We start from the raw sequence: 10,847 nt of genomic DNA on the forward strand, positions 1-10,847 counted from the left end.
GTAAAATGATGAGATACAGTTGAATGTTGCCTGAATAACACCAACAGGCTCAAAGCTATGCTATCTATCTGGTGAACATACCAGCTACAGTGCTATTATTACAGCTCTTTGGATAGTAAGTCATGCTAAAGAGCTCTATGACATGCAACTGTATATATTGTAGTAAGTGAATGTTCTTATATTGGCTAGAATTTCTTTTATCCATCTATTTCTGAGGTATTAGAGATCTGAAATTTATGACGCATATATATATACATATATGCTCAGTCCTAGGAATGTCATAGAACTACTCACAGAACAGTCTAGGATTTCTGATTTTGCATAGTATTTGACCAACTGAGCCGCTATGAATACCCTGGCTATGAATACTATCAGTGTGCTACAATTTTCTACTTTTTTAGCCATTTGCTTACATTATTTTAGGTGTAAAATTAAACCCCCCAGTTGTTACTAAATTTAATGCTCATTTCCTGAAAAAGTTTTAGTGATAATTATGAGCACAATAATAAAAATAATAAAACTTTATTCTGTCCTCATAAAAAGGTTTTGCATGTACTGATGTTATTTCAGACAGACAGTAGTTCATTCTTCTGTCTTAACTTTTGCTGGGCGAGCTTAAAGATGGCAGGTTTACGAGCTGCTTGGTACAATTGCACATGCAATGTTTTTTTTGTAAATATAAACATGCTGTAAAAAGTTGTGTAATAGATTTTAGAGAAAAGAATAACTCTACCTCATATATCTTGAAAGATGATACATACACAGAATCTCATGATACATGTTTCATACTAATCTTACTACAGAAAATAATGTATATATCTTTTAAGTTTGTTGAGGTAGATCCGTAAATATGGCTGTAAGTCTCCATTGCAAGCAGTAAGAAACTGATTCCTTATCAGCTTCACTGGAGTCAATGAAAAGATTCAGATAAAGCGGCATGCTGCTTTTATCATGAAACAAATGTTTTTGGAGAATGTTTATCTTAAGAGCGAAATCAAGGTTGGTGATCACTCTAATAGGTTGATGATAGCAAAGATGCTGTATGAGAAATATTTTTTAAAAAGGTGTTAACATCAACTGGGACGAATTTCAAATGCGAATAAATACCACTATAAATATTCTAATTCTGCAGTGATATATCATGGAGTAATTAACCCAGGAGAACCATTCTTCTTGGCGGGGAATAATCAGGTTTATAATAAGCACAATCCTCTGGACATTTCATTTCATTCCCTTCCTTTCTTTCCACATGCAAACGCATTTTCTGCATGCAAAGTGTGTATTTATTTGCTTTTTTAGATTAAACTAGCTAGTGTCTCATGGCATACAATGTCTATGTCACATGAGCAACGAAGGCCAAATTAATCAAGAATATGGGTATTTAACATCAGAGTAGCAAAGGTTCTAGACGTATTTCTGCTATGTCACTGAGCACAGAACTACCAGGACCTATAAAGGATTTATTTAATGACTTTGACTACCTTTGACCAGAACACTTAGACCTTTCCAGGAGATAGAAATTTGCATCTCGAAAAACCAGCTCTCAGTTAGTTTGTAGAATTGTTGAAAGAACAAAAGTATCGTAAAGTAATTTGCTGTGCTTAAAAGGCATTCTTTATTACAATTATTATTTGGTTACGAGTTAGTGCTCAGAATGGTATTCCATGCCTGAGCTTGACCTACAGAGTCTAAGGATGAAACCTTGATCCAACTGAAATCAGTGAAAACTTTTTACTTACAAGCATATAATTTTACTTCATTTCCTCTAGAACTTATTTTAAATTCAGATTTGGTGGGCTTCAGAGAATTTGGCTCTTTCTACAGAAATGTGTTTGCTTTTAACCTTGCCCAAATCCAGAATATTGACAGTGCAGTTTTAAAATTACAGAGATGCCCAGAAACCAGTCTGCAGTATATTATGCATTCAAATTTAATATTTCAAACCTAAAACATGTTAAGAAATCAGGCCAGATAATGTTCCTGTAGTTTTTGAAGAATTAAGGTATTTTTCTTAAAAGGCTACACTAGGTACAAAGTTGATTGCTTTTATATACATAGACATATATAAATGTATATATATGGGTGTTTTTGTAGAGTCAAAATGCTTAAAGGTAAGGGCTCGTATAGAGTAAATAGCATGCTTTAAGTAATGTAAATGTGGATATGTGACAAAGTACATACTTTAGTGCACAGGTATGTAATTAGTCTGTACTTGATTATTTTGCCTTATAGAGTTTCAACATATATATATATATGCTTCAGTGTTATGTGTGTGCTTTTTTTCCCTGGTGGAAAATAGTATATATATATATATGTGTTAGCTTCTTTGAAGCTACGTTTGGAAACTTTTATCATAAATGTCAGTTGCATAATTTGGTTCCAATCTATACTTTAGACTAATTACAGGATTTATAGTTACTTGTACATATTAATAAAGCTTTTACATATTAATGATAATTTTGAAGTGGAACTGGATCCCTACCTTTTACTCTTCATGTGTTTCTATTCCTACATATTTTACATGACTAAGGATTAAAACGTCATCTTGACATAATTGTAAGCATAATTTCACTCAACATTTTCTCTCTACTTTTGTGTTTGCGATTAAATTGTTACTTCTCTTTCTCTCTCTCCCTTAGTTACACAGTAAGGATTTTTGAATGTATATTGTCATCTAAGGTAAGCTTTCATATGATTCTTGCATATGAAGCTTATGTCTGTTTACACGTCATACAATGTCTGCCTAGTATGGCATGATTTTCATTATTTCACTTAATGAAAATGTTCTTTATAATTTGTAGCATGATAGTTTTAAGGCATATAAATTCAGATTTTTATAGTAATTTTTTGTTACTGTAACTCCTCTTAGTAGTACATCCCACTACCTTCTAATAATGCACGTTTCAATGGAATTTAACAGTGCATGAGTTAGCATGATTAATTAGCACGAATAAAATGCAAGTAATAAAAGAGCATTTTGCATTTACAGTCAGTTATTTTCATATAGGAATATACCTCTACATAAATGAAATATTTACTCCACAGTTAATTTCATTTACAAATGAATGATCCGTATCACAACTTGCACTACATGAGTTGAAAAGAATGCCAAAAAGCATGCTTTTTTTTTGTCTGTATTGTGCATCTACCTAAGGTCGGAAGCAAACACTTCTGCAATAATGACGGTGTTAAATGAGATAGCGCAGTCTCATTATCACTAGTAACTAATAGCACTTTAATTGGATAATCCTTGTGTTAATAAAGGTTATAAATTCCTAAAATCTGTACTCAGGATAAATGCTGTAAGTATCAGCTCAGTTGCATTTAGTTGAAGCATTCAGAGACACTGGTATCTTCATCCTGGCAATGTACTTTTGCTTTAAACCTTTTGGTGTGTTCCAGAAAAGGCTCAGAAGGTAAGTGCAGTTATTAGTGGGTGGTTTTGCATCTTGCAGAACAGAATACTCATGCAGACTTGTAAAAGGGATAGTAATGGTACATCATAGCTTTCTTACAACAAATGGCACCCTTCACCCTGAGAAAGGGCAGATTCTAATGCTTTTAGCAAAATATTTACCTTTTCCCCACTGTTCCTTCCAAATGTCATTTTATTTCAATGAAATTAACAGAAATAGCCATGTGTTTCGTTTCCATGACATTTTTTTTAATGGCATGAAATTTCACTCCTAATTTGGATTATTTGTAGTAAAATACTGCTTCTACAGCAGTGGGATCTGGGGTGCCCTGGCTGGTGTGTTAGACACTACACACATGTTTTTCTGGGCACTGAAAAGAAATATTTTGTCTTGGATTGCTAAAATTATTAAATGTTCTTCAAAAAATCTTTTGCCTTGTCCCTTTTTCCAGAACACCAAAGAAAACATGGAGTACTTCCAATGGCTTGCTTAAAAGCCCAGGTTTCTATTATAGCGGTGATTTAAAATAGGTTTGGTTCAGCTTTTTACTCACGGTGGCTAAGCCACAGTCATAAAGCACAAAGACCTAAAAGGCTGGCACTTCTGATACCTGTTCAGTGAATATTGACTCCAACCATCATAAAACTGGAAAATGGAAAAAAAATACCCAAACCAACCAAGTTTAGTTTCACAGAGACAGGAAACAAAGTTTTGGCAGGGCTGGAGGAAGCGCTGAATTCAAAAAGCCCCTATTTGTCAGCGGGGCTTGTGAGCAAGGACACTCACTGCTGCAGCTGAGGAAGATGCTGGCCACAAGCGGGGAGTAAGTCTCCCCTGTGGCTCGGTGCAGGACCTCTGCCGTGGTTTAACCCCAGCCGGCAACTAAGCACCACGCAGCCACTCGCTCATTCCCCCTCCCTGCAGTGGGACAGGGGAGAGAGAATTGGGAGGGGAAAAAAAAAAAAAGTAAAACTCCTGGGCTGAGATAAAGGCAGTTTAATAGGACAGAAAAGGAAGGAAAAATACTACTACTACTACTAGTAATAGAATATACAAAAGAAGTGATGCACAATACAGTCGTCCACCACCCGCTGACAAATGCCCAGCCAATCCCTGAGCTGCGGTGCCCCCCCAGCCAACTCCTCCCAGTTTATATACTGGGCATGACATCATATGGTGTGGAATACCCCTTGGGTCAGTTGGGGCCAGCTGTCCTGGCTGTGTCCCCTCCCAGCTCCTTGTGCACTCCGCTGGCAGGGCAGTATGAGAAGCTGAAAAGTCCTTGACTTAGTACAAACACTGCTCAGAAACAACTAAAACATCCGTGTGTCACCAACATTCTTCTCATCCTAAATCCAAAACACAGCACTATACCAGCTACTAAGAGGAAAATTAACTTTATTCCAGCCTAAACCAGGACAACCTCCCACAGCTTTGAGATCACACACCAATAGCTTTAAGCGCTGGGAAAACTCTAGAGCTTTCAGGGAGTAAGCACCTGCACCCAAGGTGATTACATATGGTCTGTTTTTATTCAAAAGTGAATCCAAAATCATTCTTCAGACTTCCCCAGCAGATGAAAGTTTCCACTTTCATCATCTGGAGCCTAAAGGCACCTGTATCTAAAGTCCTGGGTTTTTTTCATATGATTCTTTTACATATGTCATCCCACCTGTTATTTTCAAGCAACATGGTAAATATCTTGCTAAATACTTATAAATCATTATAAAACCCAGCACTAGAATAATTTGAATGTCTCTGCATGTTTTCCACAACTTGTCATAGTCAGATGTTCTGTACATTGTTCGTAGGCTCAGTTCCACCTCTGACTATACTCCACCCACCCGGATGGAAAACCAGGAGGGTTATTTCAGGTGAAGCTTATCACTGACTATTGCATGGGGTGAGATAAAGGACTGTATAAATCACATCCCAGAAATGAAATTCACCCGGAACAAGAGGACAGGAAAGTTCTGTATGGTACAGAGATTAAATAATGGTTAATTCTCGTGCTGGACTTTTGAACAGGGATGAATTTTATCACATCTCAAAATGGAGTATGCAATAGGGACTGACTAAATCTTTGTTGCTTACACCAGAAAATAAAGGTAAAAAGCTGTTGCTCCAGGGACCTTTGACCTGAAGATTGTCTTATTCCTTGTTTGTAGGTGGGCTTTCGTTCTTCAGACTACTGATGGATGGAGTGCCTCCGCATATCATTGATTCATATATGCGTGAAGTACAGGCAAACAAAACTGAGGGGAAGTGAGAGTCCGTCCAGTGTTTCCTCCCACTGCGCTGGAAATTGGTAGCAGAATTACAGCATTTTAGTTCTTGCAATGACAGAACAAACGTGTGGTTGGGGATTTTCTTTTTTTTTTTCTTTTTTTTTTTTTTTTTTGTTTCTTATTTGTTGTTTTGTTTTCCCTACCTGCTCTTACTGAAAAGAAAGAATACGCATGGATTGCTTTGGGGTTGAAATGAAATGAACTGAAGACAACACACGTTTTGTAATGTTCAGCTTTATTTCCTGTTTGATATTGTGTTCTGTTTTTTAATGAGGAAAGAGGAGAAGCTGTGTAATAAACATGAGGAGGCAGTCAGAGTTCGCACTCAGTGGTACAAAGCAGATCTTTCTCAGACTGGAAGTACATGGATTACCCAGTAGCTGTGCAATAAGACCCTTGGAATACATACCTCTGATAACGTATCTTATTCACCTGAGAATTGTTTAGCAGAATATGGTTTTACTGTAACGTAATTAATACATATGTACTTAATGATCATTTAAGCTGAACATATCTTCCTTTAGAAGTTTTGATTTCCTAAATCCAACCCATCAGTCTCTCAACTGAACTGAAATTGTTTTATTTAATGTACAATAAATATGAAGTGTTTAAGATCTACCAAGTTCTTGTTCACTATTTTTTAAAGTTTTTTTCTGTCTCATCTTACCACATTTCTTGTTTAATTTCCACATACTGTAAAGCAGGAACTTGAGCCCACCACCTGGAGGGGGAAATAGTATCAGCAGTCACCTAACCCAATGGGCTTATACCCTAAGATGCATGACCCAGAATGTCAATGAAGTTAAATGCTATAGGTACATGCAATTTTGTATCTACGTTTTGAATACCAAGGGTGGCAGCTTTCATCACTCTGGATCTGCCCCCGTCCTCATCAATTCATGGAGATCTTGTAGGTATCGTAGCAGGAAAGGGACTTAGACCATATCACTAGTGAGTTTGCCTTAGATAAGGTAAAACGGCTACATTATTTTTCCAACTCTAGTGTCATTAACCTCCAAGTATTTCAGCAGCGGGGGTGATTGTCCGTAAGTCTCCAGCAAACTCTAAAGCACGTGAGACAGAAGGTCACACATAATTCGGCCAGGTTGTTGATTCCCTATTGCCCTGTCATTTATTTACCAGTTCTCACTCTGGCTGTATAGATAGGGTAGGTTATGTGCTTAGTGACTAATGATTGATGTCCAATTACAGTTTATAAAGATAAAGGTCTGCTTAGACCAGTAGTACATTACAAGGCGGTTATTTGAAGTTAGCACATTTTCAAACATCCAGCAGTCAGTAATTATGCAATAATAAAAGAATGCGTTACTATGAACCACTACTGCTGAACGGGTGTTTTTGCAGTTGAATTACCATTTCTTTCACTTTGGGGATCTGAATGCATTTTCTCACTTTGTTCTGTAAATCTTACTCACGCTGTGATCCTTTTTCTTCCTTCTCTCCTTTCTATCTTTGTGATTTCTTCTGTGCTGCCATCTGTGCAAGGAAGCAGTTCTCCATTCCCAGTGATCCTAGACACACCCCCCCCGCCAGTATTTCACCCTGCTCCTGCCAAAATCATTTCTCTCCTACACATTCATTCACACCTATACATTAAAGAAGGCAACACATGTACTAAGAAGAAAATTTCAGAAAGGATTAATAATTTCTCTTTATTCTGTATCTCACCAGTGAATCAGGACTCCCTTAATCTGTTTTGAAGGGCAGAAGGCTGTGGGAAAGGGTCAGTTTGAATTTATGCCATGCAGCATTTAAGCACATGGCCCTCATTTAAAATATTACAAGTCTGTTGAGATATATTATAGTCAGCACCAAAAGCTATAGTTATTTTGAGTTTGTGCTTTTCAGTAAGCCAAAAAGGATGCGCATAGCCATCTACACTTTGTATGCAATGATGTTTACAGCTTCAAGCTTATGTATCTATCTGCCTCCTCAGTCTTAATATACCGTACATAACAACCTGGAAGCCAGCATAAATCTCAGCTTCTGTAGGCTCTCTGCCGATGGAATTAGCTAGTCTAATTTCTATCAGATGCCAGCAGTGTTAAAAGACAAGCTGAACTAAGCTACTTTTCACTGTGTGAACGGTAAGCGTTATATTCGGATGCCCTTAATTCTTCCCCAGTTGCGCTGCCCAGCATTTGCCATTGGCTGTCCCTTGGGCTCGAGATGGGCCACACCAACAGGACGTACTGGGTATCAGGCCGTGCGTGGATTCGAGCTGAGTGGGCATTAGTGTGCTATAAATTCATACTCTCGCTAACTGCTGACCAGCCAAGCCTCTGGATTAAAAATTAATTGAAAATTACTTTGAGAGGAATAATAGGATAGGGTGGGATAGGAAAGGGACTTCTAGTAGATCTAAAACATGCTGCAGAACCTTAAATAGAGAATACCATAAGATAAAGTTTTGATTTATGATGATCCCCTAATGGGATTCTCCAGGGATGGTGTTTGATAGATGAAATAAAGTCACCAAACCCACAGAGTTAAGAAAAATGCTAATGAAATCTGCAGTTAATACCAGCTTGGGAGAATAAAGATGTACCAAAGACAACAAAAACTACAGGCAAAACAACCTAGAGAAAATAGAAGCAGCACAGTATCATGTAGTAGAAGATATGTCCCAATGCTCCCAAGAAGAAATTTCTCCAACAGTCAGCTCACATGGAATTTCCGGGAAACTAGTGAACCTGAAAGAGACCTATGAGTAACAGAGGACAGCAAATAAAACCTGGTCATAGGAGATAAAGTAACAGCAAAACACAAAAGCTGCAGGAGAAGTGAAACTAGTTGTGCTTTTATGGCTTACGGTTGCGTTCCCTGATGTCTCACAATATGCGAAACCAGTCTAAGGCTTCAGCTAGTTGCATTATTCATATTACCTGTTTGCTATGTACGCTCTCCATCAACTAGTATGTGCTGAGGTTATAGTTCAGTAGCACCTTTAATAAGGATTCTCTTTTCTGCCCACTTTCACATATCTGGTAGGAATTTAGTATTTTTGAAAGCTCTGCCTTGGTGTTCAGTTTGACTTACACAGGTCAGGGAAAGGTATTACTTGGAATAAGAAGGCAGACCCAAACATGTATACAGATATGGATATACACACAGAGAAAGAAGAATCAAAGTTAATTAAAAAAAGGGGGGGAGCATTATTTTTAAAGAAGCCAGAGGAAAATATTTTGTCTTCTCTTGGCTTGTTCTCCTTGCCCATGAACGGGCATTTGATACATAGTTGTTACTGTGGTATAAATACAGATCCATTCTCAAATTGGAGCTTGATTCTCCAAATTCTCTTTACATGGAGCTTGATTCAGGCATTTTAGTTACCCATTTGCATTGAAAGATCATGGCCAGTGTCAGCCCATTTTTCCCTCATTGAAAACAATCATCTCACAAATACAAAAAGGGGAAGGAGAAAACTACATGAAAATCTTTTAAAGAACGCTTAAATTGAGATATGCTGTTTATAAGGAAGTCTTTACTAAAAGGCAGAAATTTTTTAAAATATTCCTTTAAAAAAAAGTTTCAAGCTTCCTCTACTTTCTTTTGGGGAAAAAAAAGTATAATATTGCTACCTTTTACAGAGTATTGTGAAGGAAGACTTACTTTATGAATGTCTTTTGCTGCATTTTGAGATTCTGGAGCAAAAGGCATTCTATTTTAAGCACAGTGTACTTACTGTCACTTGATTTTCGTGGCTTGCTTTCCTGACTGACAAGTAAAGCTGCTGCTTTGCTGAAGCAGAGAGCATTTGGAAGCAAAAGTGTATCCTGAATACTGAGGAAGCACTGGAAGTCTAAACACACTGGACTCTAACTTCTATGTTTCTCTTGTTCTATGCCTTGTTGCTGAATACTTTTAAAATTGAAACAAACCTTTCCCCCAGCTCAGTGATAAATTCAGTAGAGAATGTGTTTCTTCCTCTACTCATTTGGCCCTCATTTTCATCACCACTTACCTTCCCCCCGCCCCTTTTTTTTCCTAGCTGTTTTTTTTCCTTCTTCTTTCTAATTGCTTAAGTTTATAATTAGGAATATGGATGCAATACTGGTTCGGTTATAATTCTTAAAAATATAAAAAATGTTTTCCTTTTATTTTCCTCTTGGTATCACAAAGAGCTTGAGCAATCTTTCCATAAATACCAGTACCGTCACGTTCATTGACCACAGCGATGCACAGGTATTAAAAGAAACAGTATTTTACCTTTTTTCAAACCCAGTGATTCCAATGGACGGGCAATATGGCTGGTTGTGAATCTGGCTGTCACACTTGCCTTCTGCCACTCTCTAGTTGGCTGTCATTGACTCTTTCTTTATTACATTATGTATTACCCCCTCCTTTGCTGGCAGTTCCTCTCTTCTCTGTTTGGTCCCTAATACCAACTGCCATATTGTACTGTATTTACTGAGCTGTAACTTAAATCAGCAGACGAATGACATAGCGTTTGGGACACACATACCACGTCAAGTGATTCTGAAACCACCTTTTTGCATGTCAAGCATTCCTGACCGTTGCAGTAGAGAAACCTACTCATTAACATGTTATCAGACAAAGGGAATCGGCTCACTGGGGATAATAGGGAATTGCTCTGTCCAAGCAATTGTTGTCTGGCCAGAAAGCTGCAGCGTCTGGCCCGCAACAGAATAACTTAGAAAAGGACTGTTGTTTCCAAGAAGATGCCATTTGGGTGTATAATACTTGTTAGAGGCTGTCTTTTTGTCTTCTACTTCATCTTTTCATCTTTCATACAGCTGCACAGCGCCCACCTTTCCTTGGCCGCATTCAAAAACCTCATACCTTCCTAGAGCGTCAGCGATACATCTCAAATGCTTCACATGACCAATTCGAATAACCCGACGTGCCACAATTTCCAAAAAGGCGTTATCTGTTTTGAAGCGCCTTCTCTAAGCAGGTCAAGGAGGTGAAGGTGATCCCGCATAACAGAGTCTTCAGGTGCCCCGTAACACCTCAGACCGCCCCGATACGCCGGGGATCACCTCCCTGCACGCACGGCTGCGGCGTCCTGCCGAGGGCAGGGAGGTTTCCTGCTGCCCGAGCTCTTATTTTAATAAGATGAACAAGGCAATTCAGAGGGGAGAGGGGGATTCAACCCACC

At 38.1% G+C, this 10,847-nt stretch overlaps 1 protein-coding gene across 1 annotated transcript in view; it reads left to right on the forward strand.

The window, feature by feature from the left end:
• The window catches only part of MYBPC1 (myosin binding protein C, slow type), an 80,143-nt gene extending 73,845 nt beyond the window's left edge, over positions 1-6,298 (forward strand). Inside the window, exon 30 of the mRNA XM_010566283.1 lies at positions 5,585-6,298. Within this exon, the coding sequence (XP_010564585.1) occupies positions 5,585-5,685 (101 nt within the window). The 3' untranslated portion in view covers positions 5,686-6,298. The remainder of the gene's footprint in view (positions 1-5,584) is intronic.
• The last annotated feature ends 4,549 nt before the right edge of the window (positions 6,299-10,847 follow it).

Source organism: Haliaeetus leucocephalus, unplaced genomic scaffold (genome assembly GCF_000737465.1).
Source record: "Haliaeetus leucocephalus isolate CR32 unplaced genomic scaffold, Haliaeetus_leucocephalus-4.0 Scaffold206, whole genome shotgun sequence".
Classification (NCBI taxonomy): Eukaryota; Metazoa; Chordata; class Aves; order Accipitriformes; family Accipitridae; genus Haliaeetus; species Haliaeetus leucocephalus.